At 37.0% G+C, this 20,546-nt stretch overlaps 1 protein-coding gene across 1 annotated transcript in view; it reads right to left on the bottom strand.

The window, feature by feature from the left end:
- CSMD1 (CUB and Sushi multiple domains 1) overlaps positions 1 to 20,546 on the bottom strand; it is a 2,090,842-nt gene that overhangs the window by 439,376 nt on the left and 1,630,920 nt on the right. Inside the window, exons 16-18 of the mRNA XM_003271406.4 lie at positions 19,381 to 19,519; positions 16,204 to 16,391; positions 9,041 to 9,229 (exon numbers count right to left, since the gene is read on the bottom strand). Of these exons, the coding sequence (XP_003271454.2) occupies positions 9,041 to 9,229; positions 16,204 to 16,391; positions 19,381 to 19,519 (516 nt within the window). The remainder of the gene's footprint in view (positions 1 to 9,040; positions 9,230 to 16,203; positions 16,392 to 19,380; positions 19,520 to 20,546) is intronic.

Raw genomic sequence — 20,546 nt, 5'->3', positions numbered from 1 at the left:
GCTTAAGGGCTGTACTTTCCATGACTTTTTCCTCAGTTAATATTCCCTGGGAGCTTAAAATCAAACGGAACAGATCATATTGAGTATGTATAACGTGTAAGTCTAAGATATATTCGATGTAAGTTGTAAATGCATTTTTTATTATCTCTCTCTCTCTCTTTCTATCTAACTTTATGGAGCTGAATATTAAAAGAATTGAGGTCAGAAAAGTCAGTGCTGTCATGGCCTGGAGCAATTCCAGAGGAATGCTCATCAAGGCTGAGTGTGACCTGGTCTTAGAGGTTGAAAATGATTTAAATAATGCAATATGTAAGGATGAAGAAGGGTATCGAATATTGCATGTGTTTGATTGTTGCTAAGAAGAGAGCAAGACATTCAACTGATAAATTTTATTTTCTAGGTCACCTGCAGAGTAGAGTAGAAAATAGTCTTGGCTAAACCAGGAAGAAGTTGAATCCCTGAATAGACCAAAAACAAGTTCTGAAATTGAAGCAGTAAGTAATAGCCTACCAACCAAAAGAAGTCCAGGACCAGGTGGATTCACAGTTGAATTCTACTAGAAGTACAAAGAGGAGCTGGTACCATTCCTTCTGAAACTATTCCAAACAATAAAAAAAGAGGGACTCCTCCTTAACTCATTTTACGAGGCCAGCATCATCCTGATACCAAAACCTGGCAGAGGCACAACAAAAAAAGAAAATTTCAGGCCAATATCCCTGATGAACACCAATGTGAAAATCCTTGATAAAATTCTGGAAACCGATTCCAGCAGCACATCAAAAAGCTTATCCACCATGATCAAGTCAGTTTCATCCCTGGGATGCAAGCCTAGTTCAATATATGCAAATCAATAAACGTAATCCATGACATAAACAGAACCAATGACAAAAACCACATGATTATCTCAACAGATGAAGAAAAGGCCTTCAATAAACTTCAACACCCCTTCATGCTAAAAACTCTCAATAAACTAGGTAGTGATGGAACGTATCTCAAAATAATGAGCTATTTATGACAAACCCACAGCCAATATCATGCTGAATGGGCAAAAGCTGGAAGCACTCCCTTTGAAAACTGGCACAAGACAAGGATGCCCTCTCTCATCACTCCTATTCAACATAGTATTGGAAGTTCTGGCCAGGGTACTCAGGCAAGAGAAAGAAAGAAAAGGCATTCAAATAGGAAGAGATGAAGTCAAATTGTCTCTGTTTGCAGATGACATGATTGTATATTTAGAAAACCCCATTTTCTCAGCTCAAAATCTCCTTAAGCTGATAAACAACTTCAGCAATCTCTCAGGATACAATATGAATGTGCAAAAAGCACAAGCATTCCTATACATCAATAATAGACAAACAGAGAGCAAAATCAAGAGTGAACTCCCACTCACAATTGCTACAAAGAGAATAAAATACCTAGGAATACAACTTACAAGGGATGTGAAGGACCTCTTCAAGGAGAACTACAAACCACTGCTCAAGGAAATAAGAGAGGACACAAACAAATGAAAAAACATTCCATGCTCATGGATAGGAAGAATCAATATCGTGAAAATGGCCATAATGCCCAAAGTAATTTATAGATTCAATGATTTCCCCATCAAGCAACCACTGATTTTCTTCATAGAATTAGAAAAAACTACTTTAAATTTCATATAGAACCAAAAAAGAGCCCATATAGCCAAAAGAATCCTAAGCAAAAAGAACAAAGCTGGAGGCATCACGCTACCTGACTTCAAACTATACTACAAGGCTGCATAACAAAAACAGCATGGTACTGGCACCAAAGCAGATATACAGACAAATGGAACAGAATAGAGGTCTCTGAAATAACACCACATATCTACAACCAACTGATCTTTGACAAACATGATAAAAACAAGTAATGGGGAAAGGATTCCCTATTTAATAAATGGTGTTGGGAAAACTGGCTAGCCATACGCAGAAAACTGAAACTGGACCCCTTCCTTACACTTTATACAAAAATTAACTCAAGATGGATTAAACACTTAAACATAAGACCTAAAACCACAAAAACCCTAGAAGAAAACCTAGGGAATATAATTCAGGACATAGGCATGGGCAAAGACTTCATGACTAAAACACCAAAACACAATGGCAACAAAAGCCAAAATAGACAAATAGGATCTAATTAAACTAAAGAGCTTCTGCACAGCAAAAGAAACTAACATCAGAGTGAACAGGCAACCTACAGAATAGGAGAAAAATTTTGCAATCTATCCATCTGAGAAAGGGCTCATACCCAGAATCTACAAAGAACTTGAACAAATTTACAAGAAAAAACAACCCCATCAAAAAGTGGGCAAAGGATATGAACAGACACTTCTCTAAAGAAGACATTTATGCAGCCAACAAACATAAGAAAAAAAGCTCATCATCACTGGTCATTAGAGAAATGCAAATCCAAACCACAGTGAGACACAATCTCACACCAGTTAGAAAGGGGATCACTAAAAAGTTGGGAAACAACAGATGCTGGAGAGGATGTGGAGAAATAGGAACACTTTTACACTGTTGGTGGGAGTGTAAACTAGTTCAAACATTGTGGAAGACAGTGTGGTGATTCCTCAAGGATCTAGAACCAGAAATACCATTTGACCCAGCAATCCCATTACTGGGTATATACCCAAAGGATTATAAATCATTCTACTATAAAGACACATGCACACGTATGTTTATTGCAGCACTGTTCACAACAGCAAGGACTTGGAACAAACCCAAATGTCCATCAATGATAGACTGGATTAAGAAAATGTGGCACATATACACTACGGAATATTATGCAGCCATAAAAAGGATGAGCTCATGTCCTTTGCAGGGACATGGATGAATCTGGAAACCATCATTGTAAGTAAACTAACATAGGAACACAAAACCAAACACCGCAGGTTCTCCCTCATAAGCGGGAGTTGAACAATGAGAACACATGGACACAGGCCGGGGAACATCACACACTGGGGCCTGTTTGGGGAATGCAGGGCTAGGAGAGGGACAGCATTAGAAGAAATACCTAATGTAGATGATGGGTTGTTGGGTGCAGCAAACCACCATGGCATGTGTATACCTATGTAACAAACCTGCACGATCGGCACATGTACCCCAGAACTTAAAGTCTAAATGAAAAAAAAAAAAGTTTTGGTTAGATAGTAAAATGTTTTAGAAAGTAAGTTACCAACTCTCAAAGAAGAATTTGGGGATGGTATTTGAACATGCAGGTATGTGAGCATGTTGTTTTGAGAAAAACCTCACTGAAAATCAAAATTATGTATCTCAACTGAATCAGGCAAAGTCTCTTGCTTGGGTATGTGAGTTTTCATTACCAGATCAAGAGCACAGGTAATTCAATGACTGTGCTATGATGCACAAGGCGCCTTCATCCATCACCTTACAGAGTACTACAACTTTTCAATCTTTACAGGTAGGACTAAAATGTCTGCAAGTAAAACAACTTGACAAGCTCCATGCGGTACCTGTTCAACAGATCTACCCCATGTGAAAATAAAAAAGAGAGCAGCTTACACACATCCCGTTTTGAAATTCTATTTTTGTCCATAGTCCAAATTAAAAAAAAAATTATTAAAAATGCACGGTACCATCCAAGAGAGCCATATGTGTCTGCATGGCACATAAACATTCAAGTAAAATTATTGATATGATTAACTTATTATACTGCAAATTTAGGGTAATTTAATAAAATATCAGACAGATTCAAGTTCAGTTACACATGAAGAAAACTTGAATATTTTAAGGGTTATCATTCTTATTGCAAATATTTTTGATATGGAACCCAAAAATATGACAAATATTTCCATCGTCTATATGACATCCTTGAGTTTTACAAAATTATTATTAGCCAGTAGTTATCATCCTTCTCAAAATAAAAATTATACAGACACATGTAGTTTATTTTTCATTACTAGAGTTCTAATTACAAAAATAAAACTCAGTAACATAAATTCAAATAATACCAAAAAATGTAGAGTGAAAAATCAAAAGTCTCACTGCTCCCACACTACAGCCTAGTTATCTCTGAAGAGGAGATCATGAGAGTTATAATTTTAGAATGTCTATTTTCAGCGAATTTCTTTGCAGTTCTGTGTGTACCTGCAATTACATAAATCTATACAGTATATGCATATACACAACATTCGTTGTTCTATTACCTCTTACTTTTTCCTTTCAAAAGAGTGTATCAGGCCGGGCACGGTGGCTCACACCTGTAATCCCAGCACTTTGGGAGGCTGAGGCAGGCGGACCACCTGAGGTCAGGAGTTCGAGACCAGCCTGGCCAACATGGCAAAACCCTGTCTCTACTAAAAAATACAAAAATTAGCTGGGCTTGGTGGCAGGCACCTGTAATCCCAGCTACTCGGGAGGCTGAGGCAGGATAATCACTTGAACCTGGGAGGCGGAGGTTGTAGTGAGCCGAGATCCTGTCACTGTGCTCCAGCAGGAAAGGGAGTTTATTATTTATTTGCATTTTTCTGATTCCTAGTCAGCACTGGAATATTTTTTAAAGTTTATTGGGTTAGGGTTATTGTAATAACGAATAACTGAAGATATTGGAATGCTAATAATAAATATATATATAAATATATATATATAAAATGTATCTGCATAGCTCATTTTCTCATAGATCTGTTGGCTTATTAGTGTTGCTTTTCTTCTTTCTTCCAGTTGCAGAATATGATTATTTCATGTGTACATTACATGGAGAATGCAGCTATTTTTGGTTGTCTGACCATTTATTTTACCTTTTTAATAGAATAACTTTTAGTGTGCATATAGCAAAACTTATCTATGTTTTTTCATTTACTGTTTCCGGATTTCTTTAGAAGTTCTTCCAAGATTTAAAAACTAAGATTTCTCAAAAAAAAAAAAAAAAAAAAAAAAAAAAGCAAATGGCAAAGAAAACATGATGCTCACAGGCATGTCCACTTACACTGTGGTAAAGTCAGCAGAGCACTGAGAGGAGAAATAGGATCTCAAATATCAATGACGCCAGTCCATCTGCATAGCCAGATCGGAGAAGAAATGGATCTGGACACTACATCATTCCTTATCACAAATTTTTACATGGATTGAAGTTATAAATTTAAAAGATAAACACAAGTTTTTACTTTTAGGGGTGATTAACAAGTTATTGATCATGGTGATGGTTTCATAGATGTTCATATGTATCACAAATCACATCAAATTGTTCACATTAAACATATGCAGTTTACTGCATTTCAGTCATACCTCGATAAAGCTGTTAAAATGTTTAAAGTTTTTAGGAGAGAACAACAGAATGTCTTCATTACTCTGAGTGGAGGGAAGTCTTAAACACTAGAAAAACCTCATGCATGAATGAAAACAGTGAAACATGGGACTGTTTTAAAATTAAAAACTTCTATTCATCAAAATGATGCCAATAAGCGAAGGAGAAGAACAACTCCAGAATGAAAGATGTACAATGCGTAGATCAAAGGGACTGTATCTAAATATTTACACAGCACCTATAATCCAGTAAGATAAAGGCATGTGACCCAATAGAAATGGAAGCAAAGAAACAGATGCTTTATAAGAGATGATACATCAATGTCCAATAAAAATACAAAAATGTGCTCAGAACAACTGAAATGTTAGCAAACAGTAGAATGAGATAAAAAATTTTGATATGTTTAGGCAATAATATTACATGATGAGAAGCAGCAAAACACAGCTAAGTGCCATAATATGGATGGACCCCACAAACTTAAGGTTGGAGGAAAGAAGCTGGACAAACAGTACGTTCCCTGGATAATTTCATTTAATTACATAATCACTAGTGCCAGACAATTAAAGTTCAACCCTGGGAGGCAGTGACTGGGCGAGGCTGTGAAAGGGAAGTGTGGATTCCTGGAAAAGTTCATTTAGTGACCTACATGGTCTTGAGCTGACAGGGACATGTTTACTGTGGGAAATGCATTGAGCTACACACTTCTGCTTGTACAAATAAATAAATATATAGACATCTTTAAAAAATGGTTGTCTGAGAGATATTCTATATTTTCATATAATAATTTTCAGTTTTGAATCTTTATATCTTTAATCAATGTGTAACTTATTTTGTGTACGTTTTTAAACCTTTTTAAATCAAATCAGGTATCCAATTTGAGCAACATTATCTGTTAATAGGATATCCCTTTTCTTCAAAACGTAATAATTTTATTATAAATGAAGTTTCTGTACAAAGATCTGTTACTAGAATCCCTATGCTATTGCACTAATATATTTGTGTGTTTCCATACAATTCCACATTGTTGGGTTTATCATTAGTTTTTCATATGCTTTCATACAACGTGGGACAGTCCTTCCTGATTATTTTCAGAAATATATTTCTTATACATTTGGAGCATTTCTCTTCCAAATTAATTTTTAAATATTTGCAAATTGCTATTTACATATTGCTATATATATAAATTAATATACATGCTATTTATATATAAATATATAATATATAAATTATATATAAGTTAATATATATGCTATATATAAATTATATATAAATTAATATATATATATAAATATATAATTATATGATTATATAAAAATAGCATATATTATATATGCTATTTATATATAAATATATAATATGTAATATATCTGCATATATAGCACATATAATATATAATATATTATATATAGCATATATTATATAAAATATATATGCATATATAGCATATATAATATATATGCTATTTATATACAAATGTATTTTATACAAATATATAATATATAAATAAATATATAAAAATATAAATATATAAATAGAAATGTCAAGGCATATATATATGCATATCTATGAATGCATATGTATGTATACATGTGTACGTATGTATATATGTATGTATGTATACAGGCCTTTACATTTCTTGCTAGATATATTATTCCTGGATAATTTTTTGCGTTTTTGTTTTACCCTACATGTTTTTATTATATTTCTATTAAGTTATATGCTATGTGGAAATCTATTGACATGTTATCCTGAATGTAGCCACTTACTGAACTGATTATTGCTAAAAGTCAACTATCTTCTCTTTATAATATTTATAATTCATATCATTTTCATATACCTTTGCATTTGTTAGGATCTTCAGAGCAATGTTACACAATAGTTCTAAAACCAAGGAGTTTATCCTGTTCTTGACCTTCAAGGGACTTTTTGTAATAGTTTACTATTAATTATGGTGTTTCCTGTAGGCAAATTCACTTATATGATGGTTCTCTGCATATTTATGAAAGTGATATATTATTTTAGAGTTTATTGTTAAATATTTATGTTAGAGTTTACTTAAAGTTTAATGTAAAAAAATGAAAATGATGAGACATGTCTGTCCAGAAAAATTGAGGCATAGCTAGTGTTCACAGGTTTTCACCTCTTTCATCTGCCTGGATAAGAAACAGTCGGCCAGAGAATTCCTCTGTGGGAAAATGCTGGGGCTGGGTACCCACAGTCCATGTTGCAGATTCATATATGAGAGGAAAAAAAAAATCACTAGGTAATTTCTGCCACCATCTGTGATTGTCGTGAAATAGAAGAGGAATTAAGAATGTACATTTTAGCAACTGTCTTAATTCTTACTGTCTTTCCTGCTGCAATAGTAATTCTTAGCTCATTTAAGATTGGTAAGTGGCAAAATGGTGTCAATACAATGTCTAAATTATCTTGGTGTTTACACCATATTCCCTAGGCAAATGGAGTGGATGTATTAGAATTATAATCAATAGCAGGAAAAGAAAAATGCCTCAGCTCATCTGCAGAGAAAAAGAGCCCTTTCGCATCTGCATTCAGAAACTTAGCAGAAGTTTCACCTGGGGAGCTCACCCCTGCGTTGCTTGGCCAGTGGCTCATGTCAGGCTGCACCTCTTTCTGAGCCTGCTCGTGTGGCCCCAAAGACGCCGAACTCGACTCCCACCTATTCCTGCCCAGAGTGCAGCGTTTCCACTGGTTCCAGCTGGTTCGCACACTTCCCACACTTCCTGAGAGGGCTCCAGCCGCTCTGTGCTGTCCACCTGCACTCTGCACTCTCTGCCACAGTGCCAGTTCCTGTGTGGCTTCGTGCTTTGGTGACAAAGGTCTAAGATTTTGAGTGATCTGCAGCTAAGCAGAAGTATTCCATAAACCCTGTTATTGTGGGTGCTCATTTTAAAGAAGTCAAGGTGTTTAATGAATGCATGTATCATGTTTGAAAGGAAATACCTTTGTCTGTGAAAAGTATTGAAGATGTCAATGACATATTTTTGCTTTTTCCATAGAAACACTGTGTTTTGGAACACTGTTTTCCATAGAAACAATGTTATACTGGGGTTATTTTCATGGTCAAGGGCAAAATACCCCAAGTTTTTTTTCTGCAAATGATTACAAGCAACATATTTACCTGCTATTATAACTACACACAGCATAGTATAAAGTTGAGCAATACAATAACACAACATAACCAGGAATGCTATTTGTCTTGAGATTCCCGAGAGAAGATTTGTCTAGGACAAGAGGAGTGGCTGTTACCACAAAAAGCTGCTGAAGATCTCCTGACGGCTTCTGTGCTCAGAATGAGAACTCCCTGGAGAAGGCTCTGCTAGAGATTCAGTCCAAGGGAATTAAGACACGGAGTGTAGACTGAGAGGAAGTGCGACACTTGGACGTATGTCAGGGGAAAATCAGGTCTGACATCCTAGGATATGTGTGGCGACTATATCGCCCCACATGCCAGTTTCAATAAATACCATATGTAAAACACATGTGCAGAACTAAGCTCTGTAAGTTGGTTCATTTGGGGATAAAGTTGAAGGACAGTTGTTCTATCTACTAGATACATGGTGGCAGGTAAACTTCAAGTGATCAGGAATGATACGATGACGGTATACAACTTCTCACAGGGAAGTCACGCCAGTCATCTGGTACCACCCCCTGAAATACACACACCACCGAGCTACTTAGACGCGTGCGGTGCCTCTGCACACCCTGCTGGTGCATTGCCTCACTGAGCTGTACCTACCGTCGCAGCTGGGCAAGGCGTGGTTCCACTGGTGGTTCCTCTCACAGACGAGGGGCTCGTCGTCACTTAGTGTGTACCCCGGGTCACAGCTGAACGTTACTGTGGACCTGATGCCAAAGTCGCCGCCGTGGCGATGGCCGTTCACAGGGATGCCCGGGTCCAGGCAGGAGTCTGACTCTAGCGTGACACCTGGATGCACAGAATGAATGCAGTCGATGAGGATCTTTCTGGTTGATTGAAAATAGAGGAGACCCACGCCATCAATTATGAAATAGTCTCAGAAATAATAAGACCTCAAACATTATGCAAGTGAACCCAACAATCCATGGACATAAAAGCCAATGCATCTTCAAACATTTGACCTCGTTTTCTAAAAGAGAGATTTGTATTGTTCTGCTGTTTACCAGACATTATCTACATACAACAGCCTTGAATAATTAATTAACTTCTCTGAATTTTACTTTTCTTCCTGGAAAATCAATGAATTGCACTAAATAAAGTCTAAGTCTTTTCCTGTTTTCTATTTTCACTGCTCTCCCTCTGTCATATATATGTATTAAATATAGATATATATATATGTCTATATTTATATATTCCAGTTAGATTTTGGCAGTTTAACTTTCAAATATATGCATGCATACACCCAAACATATACACATATAATGCAGTTAAAAACTGTGCTAGTGTTATTTTTCTAAGGTTGCATTCCATAAATCCATGCAATTTTCAAACTTTAAGTCAGCCACTTTCAAGACAGCTACTATTAGCCTTTGCTAACGATGTGCAAAATTAATGTGCATGAAGTAATTATGATCATGTCATTATGAGAGTTTCTTTCCTCCTCTCACATTGCTCATTTCTCTTTCTTTTTAGAAAAACATATATTTTAAGAGCTAAGGAAAATGAGAATAAGGGAAAAGAATATCATTATAATGTTTACATATGTGAAGAAATAAAAAGTCCTTGTTATTGCTGTGTCACCCTCTCAGTAAACATCAGAACATTAGAATTAATATCTGAACTGTGAATTAAAAATCTTAAAAATATTTTTAATTTGAAGACTGTTTAGTCTCTAAAAGTGATCTTTGGGATATTGTTTCTGATCATCGCATATGTTTTTTTTCCAAAACTTGAGTGCTGTAACTTGGGCCTGGCCGCAATAATTTTTTCTTAAACTGTTTTCTAACAAACTTTGTAAACACTAACACATGTCTATTGCCCTAAACAACAGAATGTAACTGTCCTGGCTGCTGTGCAGCATGGCAGGAAAGCCCCCTCCCAACTCTGGAGGAGCTTTCATTCTGCCAGAGGCAACGTGGATATCATTTGGCTAGAAATCTATTCCTACCCCCTGCTCCTCCCTCCCTCTCTCTACATACACACCACACACATGTACACACACACACACACACACACATTCACTTTCAGAGGTACTGTTTATGACTTCTTCCACGACACCCCCATAGATTTTATGCATTACTGGCTCTGAATGCACACATGGTACCCAATGCTGCGTGGATGTTTTTTTTGTGGTTGTTTGTTTACTTTTATTTTAAGCTCAGGGGTACATGTGCAGGTTTGTTACATCGGTAAACTTCTGTCATGGGAGTTTGTTGTACAGATTATTTCCTCACCCAAGTATTAAGCCTAGTGCCCATTAGTTGTTTTTCGTGGTCCTCTCCCTCCTCCTACCCTCCACCCTCTGATAGGCCCCAGTGTGTGTTGCTCCCTCTATGTGTCCATGTGTTTTCATCATTTAGCTCCCACTTATAAATGAGAACATGCGGCGTTTGGTTTTCTGTTGCTGCATTTGTTTGCTAAGGATAATGACCTCCAGCTCCTAGCATCAAGATCAAAATCAAGACAAGAATTCCCTCAAAAGAAGAAGCTCTGCTGAAGAAACGCATTGATCTCTAGGTTTCTGGGAAAAATAAACAGTTAACTAAACAATTTCGTTTCTTCAAAAAGGTTCCTATGGTCACTAAACAACAGTGTATGCACTGCAGCAAAACAGTAATAGGAACTATTATCTTAGAATAAGTGAGAATTATATATTAATGGTTTTAACAATGAAATTTATAAACCATAAACAAAACTTTTCCCACACAAAATTTACAGTGAAAAGAGAAAAACTGTGGTAGGAATAAAAACATTGAATTTAAATGTTGAATTATTTACATTTAAAACTGAATAAACTCTTAAGGTCACAATTGATGCTCAGTTCCAATATTATGCCATAATACTTTCATTCGTTTTTAAATAATAATTGGCACCAATACTGAATTTTGAAATATGCAGACATTGTTCTCTTTTTCATTACAAATTGTTTGAATGGAGAGTACAGGAGGGGAGGACTGCTGAGTGGTAGAATTATGATACAACATTTCACTTCCAGTTCATATGAAACTGGCCATGTAAAAGAATCCTGAAACAAGAAAATGGTGAGAAAGAACACCTGGAATTTGGCTGGGCACGGTGGCTCAAGCCTGTAATCCCAGCACTTTGGGAGGCCGAGTTGGGTGGATCACCTGAGGTCAGGAGTTTGAGACCAGCCTGGACAACATGATGAAACCCCGTCTCTACTAAAAATACAAAAATTAGCCAGGTGTGGTGGTGGGAACCTGGAATCCCAGCTATTTGGGAGGCTGACTCAGGAGAAACACTTCAACCCAGGAGGCAGAGGTTGCAGTAAGCCACGGTAGTGACTCAAAAAAAAAAAAAATGGAATTTTATAGCAGGTGATTTATCTCCAATGGAACAATACATTTATAATAAACTAAGATCAGTCTGTGGACAGAGGTAGCCAATTTACCTTGCGGGAAAGGTAGGACAAAGTCCTTCTGAATAATGTTTACAGCACATTCTTTCCCTTCCCGTCTCCTGCCTGACAGCACAAAGAGAAATACAGACCACCGGACTTTGTTGAAACGACGTCTATAATCAGAGTTTGTTCCCACTCCTTCTTACTTGAACCTTAATGCAAAAATGAATTTTTGACACAAATATATATAACCAGTATTTTTTTCAATTGGCCTTTGCAAAATAAGTGACTGAATACATTTGCTACTTAGTGAATAAAGGGAGTTGATTACTTGGCAAATAATCCGTGTGCAGTTCATACGGAGGCATATTTGATACGAGCAGGGTTCTGTGTGAATCATCAGACTTCATTAAACTTCTAGTCCAAGGAAGGAATGAACATTTCCTGAGCACATTTCATATGCCGAGCTTAGAGATGTAACTTCTCACAGCCTCCGAGAGGTTTCAAAATAGAGGTTGAAAAGTCACAGTTGATTAAGTCAGTGAGCCAAGAAATTAAGCAAACTGGCCATGTGACATTATTTACTGATAGTGAAACCTGAGCCTTTGCCTGCTTTTCTCCTCTCTCTCTCTCATGTACGCATCCGTGCGTGTGCCTGTGAGTGTTAGCATGCATGGGTGTGTTCTATTTACCTTTGCATTGCACCCGGTACCATTACATCCCAACCACTTTCCTTTCCTTTTCTGATCATACAAAAAGTCACCAAATCTCAGCAAACCAATTGGTGTGGTGTGAACGCACAAACAAACCACTAAATGTACTTCTTCATCACAATGTTTCTTCCGTGAATAACATGATATATGAATCACACAGTACAGTATATACATTTACAAGTGACGAATCTTTCTTCTGCCTTCAGAGATGATTAACAAGATACTTTTGATAGCATTTTGAAAAAAATGCTCTAAAATTAAATGGAAAACCTCCATACCCTAGAGAATTCCATTTATTTTCCAATTTCTTACAAAATTATGACTATTTTAAAGTGGTGATTTAAAGATCAACATACAAAGCAGATGCTCCTTCTGGAGTGAGAATGCAATCGCTATTATATACAGACACTGCGCCACATTCGTCGCAAAGAATGGCTAGACCGTTGCTGGACACTAATGTATGAGATGATTTCTAAGACCGAGTGCATCATTTTCTAGTGCCCGCACCTTGGCTTCAGAACCTATTTCGTCGAAGGGTGCTAGACGGGGTTACCTGGATGAAGGGGTTGGTAGCATTTGTCTCTTCCAGCCTTTGCCACTTTTTCTCTGTCTCTGCTTTTCTCACTGGACTCATTGGTTCCTTTATCCCTCAGTGACCTCTGCTGGCCTTGGCCCCTTCCCTCCTGCTTGCCTGCGGGTTTTCTCTCTCCCTGGAGCCCGGGATCTGCGTCTGCCTTCACCTTATTCAGAATCACCTCGAGGACCTGATTAAAAGCTCAGGATTCTGATTTGCATCATGACTTCCCTGACTCACTCTATTGGGAATCTGGGCTTGGGGCTCTGCAGTTTACTAACCTCCCAGGGATGTGTTAGCGTACTACGATGTTTGAAGAAACCTGCCCCTGCAGCGCCGGGTAAACGGGGACACCCTCAGAGTGGGTCACGAGCCTCTGAAAGCACTCATATCTCTACGCCACCCACAGAAATAGCAACCGGAACATCTGAGCTGGTGCTCAGGCATCGGTTTTATTTTAAAGCCCCGCAGGTAACCATTAGGTGCAGCGCTGGTGATAAGCACTCATAAAATCGCAGGCCTTTCCTCACTCAGTTTCTTACAACAGGCAAACAAAAAGCCGTATCCTGCACCTCATTCACTTATGTACATTTCCATATGTCTCTTCAAATACATAGTGACTGATACATAAATAAGAAGTGATCCCCAGTCAGGGTTCAGTATGACATTCCTCTGAGGTCCTATTTCTCCCTTAAGTCAGAGGAATAGATGACAAATCTTTCAGAGCCTTCTCAAGATCATTATATGCAAGTCTAGATGTGTGTTTAGAGCAGTGAGCCTTTTAAGTCACGGTGCTGGAAAGTTCCACAGGCAACAATTTCCTGTCTTCACTCACTAGGTGAGGCCTCTGGCCACTTCTGTGGCTATAGAGCTACCTCCTGAGATTCCCAACAAGGTGGGAAGAAGAAGGAAAGCTAGACTCTACAGCAATCAGAACTTTGTGACTCTCACACAATTATCACTGTACTAAACAGGCATCATCTTCGTGACAGTTTGCTTCTTCTTTTTAGGGATGCAGAGAAAGAAAAATGGCATTTTTTTCATGTGTCTTTTGGCTGCATAAATGTCTTCTTTTGAGAAGTGTCTGTTCATATCCTTCACCCACTTTCACAACAGCAAACACTTGGAACCAACCCAAATGCCCAACAATGATAGACTGGATTAAGAAAATGTGGCACATATACACCATGGAATACTACCCAACCATAAAAAATGATGAGTTCATGTTCTTTGTAGGGATATGGATGAAGCTGGAAACCGTCATTCTCAGCAAACTCTCGCAAGGACAAAAAACCAAACACCGCATGTTCTCACTCATAGGTGGGAACTGAACAATGAGAAAACATGGACACAGGAAGGGGAACATCACACTCCGGGGCCTGTTGTGTGGTGGGGAGAAGGGGGAGGGATAACATTAGGAGATATACCTAATGTAAATGACGAGTTAATGGGTGCAGCACACCAACATGGCACATGGATACATATGTAACAAACCTGCACATTGTGCACATGTACCCTAGAACTTAAAGTATAATAAAAAAATATGTATATATATACATATACGTATATATATACGTATATGTATATATATACGTATATATATACGTATATATATATAAAGAAAAAAGAAAAATGGCAAAGAGCTTTACTCTCTGAGGGGTACTCCAGGTGATGGAAGGATGCCTTAGGAAGCCTGCACTCTACTTTTAAACACAGGATAAATGAAAAGAATACCAAAACATACGGTAGTCATTCTTTTAAGATTATAAAAATAGTTGTCAGGATTATTTACATATTAAATTATTATATTATAGTATAATATAATGTGTATTCTGTATTTTATAATAATAAAATGTTATTATTATTTTTTAATGTTATTATTATTATATTAGTGAAGATGACAGGCTAAATAGAAATTTGTGAATAGACTTTTTATCATTCCCTGATTTTCCAGAAAGAGAAATAAGAAGAAGCCATTTATTTAAATGACTTGGTTAAACAAATGAAATGAGTTTCTGCGAACTTCACTTAGCCTTTGGGACATATTCTCTCAAAGGGAACCACAAAAAGCAAAGGAATCTACAGCTACACAAATAGAGATGAAAATAAAGGAAAACTATCCTAATATTTGTCAGTGCCTGAAAACAATAATTCTCTGAAGTTTCATGCACTGTATATCGAAGAGCCAAGAAATTCTGGTGTAGAAAAAGTTGGGGGAGGGGTGTGAGGATGAGAAAATACAAGACTTATTAGGAATCTCACAAATTCAGATCACTGCAATGTTTACACATATTGTTACTTCAAAGAGAAGGGACAACTTGAATGGACATTTTAAAGAAACAAAATGTAAAATTTTCTGGTCCTGAAATTTTACTTTAAGTTTCAAAATATGTTACTGTGGAACAAATGTTGTATATCTATATACGTGAAGAGTAATAACTCTGAATTAAATTTGAAATTCATCATGAAGTCATTAATAAGCAATTTTCCTGCTATCAGAATATAATATTTTTATCTAAAAGTAGACATAATCTTAAGATACACATGCATACGCATGTTTGTGTATACTTATATGAGTATGTAAATCAGAGGAATGCACATAATAGGTTATTAATTTAAATGTGCTGGAGCAGGGCTCAGGGAAAGGTTAGCAAGAGTAATAGGAGGTGATGTGGGGAATGGAAGGCAAGAAAAAGAATAAAAGCAGATTTGAAACCCATCATAGTAGATATGATTCTAGGCATGCATTTGTAAAATCATACGTGTGGGTATATGTAAGTTTTAAAAAATCTTTACAACTAATAGTGCTTATTTTGAGATAAAATTCTGAAAAACAACAGCCATAAAACTTTGGCAAAATAAAGGTTTGATTCCTTCAGGTCCAATAGTAATTGCCACTCATTCTCCCTTTTTCCACGCAGTGGAAAGGCAGTAACTCCAAGATGTTCTCTTATGAATAAGAGAAAGTTCTTACAATTGCACAGTATGGTTTTGCTAGAGTCAAGCAGGATCAGTAAACCATCACAGTCATCTGCAGGCTGGAAATAAGAACCCAGATCTTTAGTTCTCCCATGCATGCTGCCCTGCCGGGCTGTCAAGGGAAGGTGCAACTCACTCTCATAGTGAATGAGGAAGCCAATGCTGGAGCGGCTGTTGTCAGTGGTGAATAGCAGGTACATGAAATTCCCGGTGCTGATGAGGAACTGGGGTGCCTGGGTGCCGTGGTACTCGCCGATCAGTGGGGATGAACTGGCTGGCCCATCTCTGACCTCCAAGGTGTCATAATTGACTTCTGTCTGAAATCTGCAAATATGTACATCCCATCAGAAAAGACATGCAGAGCTGCCAGCTTACAGACATGCTCCTGACATCCTCATTCCTTAATCAGAAACTCGTGTACATTAATATAAAGAAAATAGTTGAAATTACATATGGTTAAAACTTGGGGACATATATAAGGATGGTACGTTCTTTTCTTGATGAGATGGCACAGCTTAAATCCTCTTATCTAATATTCTGTCTTACAACACTACAGACACAAGATGAGGCCTTTATTCAGCTTAAACAAAAATACTATGAACCAGATTAGTTTTCGTAGATGATAGATAGATAGATTATTCCCAAATAGTAAAAACTCAATTATATATTTTAAAACTATTTTTACCATTCTCTATTTAACATAATTATAGACATCTTAAAATGAGCACACTGGAGTGAAATGGTCTCTTAAAGGAAGAGGATCATTAAAAATGTGTGATGATAGTTTAAATAGCTTTCATGAAAAAAAATCCTGTGCCTTTTTAAATTGCATTATCTCTTTCAAGATATTAGAATAACCCTGGGTATGTTGCCATTTCAGAAATGAAAGTATACTTTAGTAACTCGAAAAAGTTAGAAAACCTTCCAAAAAGTGCTTAAGTTTTCTTATGCTTCCAGAGAATCTGGCCCGAGATTATGTATACATATAAAGTTGCAGCCACTTGGGTCCCCTTTGATGCAATGTAGGTACCACTCTAGGCACTAAGATAATTTTCTAAATGGGCCTTTCTGATCCTCGAAGAGCTAACCCGGTTTCTGAGTGCCTGACTTTGCTCTCAGGGAGCAGCTTAAGCATCATAAGCCTCTGACTCACTCAGTCACTTTGAGCCAAAGGATCCCATGAAAGCCTGTGCCATTAGCTGCCACGCTCTGTGCTGGATGTTGCTGATGAATGGGGAGAAAACTTGAGAGAGGGGAAGCAATCTTAGTCTCATGGCATGTAGCAACAGACAAGGATGTGGAAACCAAAGGGCTGTGTCCTGCATACATTAGATTATGTACACCCTGATTAGTGCAAACGTACATGATTACATATTCCTGCAACTAGTGAATGTGGTGCCCTGTGCCCCATTCTTCCATAAACAGGAATTCGAACAATTTGTATATCAAACGGCTGGACCAGAATAGGGCCACAGGCTGCCACATTTGGGAAAAGATACTGCCAACTTTGTCTTATGACACTATTCTAAATCTTTTTCTAAAAACTGATTTCTCAATTGTTTGAGTTCAAATTCAAGAAGTCTGGATAAGGGTGAAAGCAATCTCCTTTGATATAGTCACGCTGAAGTTGTCCTATGCTGTTTCTTTAGTAACAGTGAGCACTGACAAAGTGCATATTTCAACAGCTGGAAGATTTCCAGGATGACCTTGGAAACAGAAACATCTGGATGTTCTTTGCTGTTGGGCAGCCTAACACACAGCACCTGGCAATACCATCAGCACAGAGCTCAGAATTTGCGCGCACAATTCCATCCTTTGAGGTGTCAGTTCATCGGTCATGGGGGAAACGAACATTTCCTTATGCAATTCATCTTTTAAGAGCTGTGTACTATGTCTAGAGTAAAGATCACACATGTCTAAAAATATCAGAAATATTGGGTATTTCCAAATGGAATTTAGCAAAACATCACACTGAAATAATATTGAATGAACGAGATTGGGAAAAATCAAGCAAATATCTTCCTTCAGCCAACTGAAAATAGAGGGCTAACAGATTGGCCAGACAAGAATATAGGATCACTACTTTTACTAAATTACTTAAATTTGATATGCTGCTGGGAGTCAGGGTGTGCTTCAGCTCCCCCTGCCAATACCAGAAAGTGGAGAAATTAGTAAGAAACCAAACGCAATCAACTGAATATTTACAGAGTTAATATTTTTTCAAATGACTGATTATACACAGTAATTCACTTTCTAATATAGATGAGTTTATAAACAAATTTTTTCTTTTGTTCTGAGACATTGTCCTATTGGGGATTATTATTATTTTGTCAGAGGCAAGTAAAAAAATAAAAATAATTATTTCAAATAAATACAATTACTGAAAGCTAACACAACTCCTGCTGAAAACCTTTCCTGTATTGATATTAGCATTGATCATTTGAAAACAAAGAGATAATAATATAATGATGTTCATCTATCTTGAGACACCGTAATATTCTGGATACTAAAATCCAGAATAGAGTCTAGTCAAGAAGAAGGTCATTGCTAGAGAAAGCCCAGGGTTATGCAGAGAATAACCTTGAAACTTTCAAAAAAGACGCCTCCCTAGCGTTCAGTTCATGTGGCTCATGACAAAATCTTTTTAGTTTTTAACCTTCAATTTGGTTTCAGTGTTGAGAAAACTGGGAAAACCCTTGTTATACAGAACTCCAATAGCCTGCTTATTTTTTAATAAACAAATACCTATGCAGCCCAGCATGTTTATTTTTTAGATCATGAAATGCATTATTAAATAGCTAAGCCAAGCAACATTCTAGTGATAATATCACTCATAGGCGATTAGTTGGTGATTGATCTGCTGTCCGCACCCCACTGCCCACTCAGCATCACTAGCTGCCCTCCAGTGACCAGCAGCCACCGCCAGAACAGGAGAGCTGATTTTCTCTGCCACAGAAGACACCTAAGGGACCACGGGACCCAGAGCGGTTTCTATGTGCAATCAGACACCAGGCAGAATTGATTCCAGCGCAGGTCTCAAACCCAGAGTCAGATACAAGGGTCGGACCTCGGCAATGGTCCTCCAGGACTGGCACTTCCCCTACTAACCTCCAGAGCACTGGCTCGCTTTGGGCTTAGAGGATACCACTGAAGAAGAACAAAACTTATAAGTAAGTGCCTGTTTCTGGTAAAGTGTGCTCCTATGCGGGAACCGAAAAGAACTGCCATCTTTTTAAAGTTTAAGATCCATTTACTAAAAATATGGAAGAGACACACATCGTTGGGTCCAAATGAAGACTAATTTTTTTCTTACCTATCAAAAGTTATTTTGATAGAGTGGCCTGGTTTTGCTTCAATTATCCATTCACAATTTAAAGAATCCTTATAATATCCTGGCCATCCAGGAGGCAAAATGACTCCGCTGGATGCTGTCAGATGTCCACCGCACGGAGCTAAAACAAGATGTACAATATCTATTAGATTAAATGAGACAGAAAGATATGCCATAACAACACCCAGATAACAGCAAGAATCTGCTTCTGTGTTCATGGATTGAATATTTTCAAGTATCAAAGCAAATCTTATTCCCAAGGAAACTGTACATTTATTAAAAGCAGGATCTATACATGCTACCTCTACGTACTTACCACTAACTTGAAGCAAAGTTCTTTTTCTCTAGTAATGGTAATGTATACAGGAGTGCTCTGTGCTAATTGAATTATCTCATTTAATTGCCAACCATTTCATGACGTACATGCCCGGTTATCTATAGTTTACTTGCATTTGGAATTAAGCAAATATCTATGGATAAGCAAATGTAAAATGACCTTACATCTCAAAATGGATACATATAAACACCCTTACGTGTGTGTATGTATGTGTTTACTTCCATTGTGTGCATTTTATTAAAATAAATAGCCACATGCAGCAGATTATTTATGAGTGTGCAACAAAATAAAACTTTCAATCAAATTTGATAATAGACTGCATTGATCCTTTTGAAAGGTTATGTGACAGTGAGTTATAATTGCAAAGGAGAAATTAAGTTTGAAACGGTATATAACTACTGCTCAGTGAAAGTGATTATGCATACCTGTATCATCTAAAGGAATTTTAAATAGCATACCAATATTCCATACCATAATTAAAAATATGTCTCTGGCCACATGTTTTTTTCAGATTTTATGTATTCTTTCTCAAAATTATTTTCCATTAGCAATCATCTTTGTGGATTTATAGATATCAAATAAAGTACATGAAAACACTCCAAGGTGAAAAAATCATTTTGGAAAAAATATTTATTTTATTTAAAAATGGCCATATGCATAATGTAAAAATGCAAAAAGTTTATATCATTTTAGCCATGTTTTGCTGCTAGAAAAAATGTGAATTAGTGAAATTTATGGATTTACCAATAGTATCTTAATTTACATCAGGAAACAAATACAGAAAAAAATACAAGGAAAAAATTATGGAAAG

Source organism: Nomascus leucogenys, chromosome 4 (assembly GCF_006542625.1).
Source record: "Nomascus leucogenys isolate Asia chromosome 4, Asia_NLE_v1, whole genome shotgun sequence".
Taxonomy (NCBI): Eukaryota; Metazoa; Chordata; class Mammalia; order Primates; family Hylobatidae; genus Nomascus; species Nomascus leucogenys.
The sequence above is the reverse complement of the archived record's forward strand: the minus strand, read 5'-3'. Positions and strand labels throughout refer to the sequence as shown.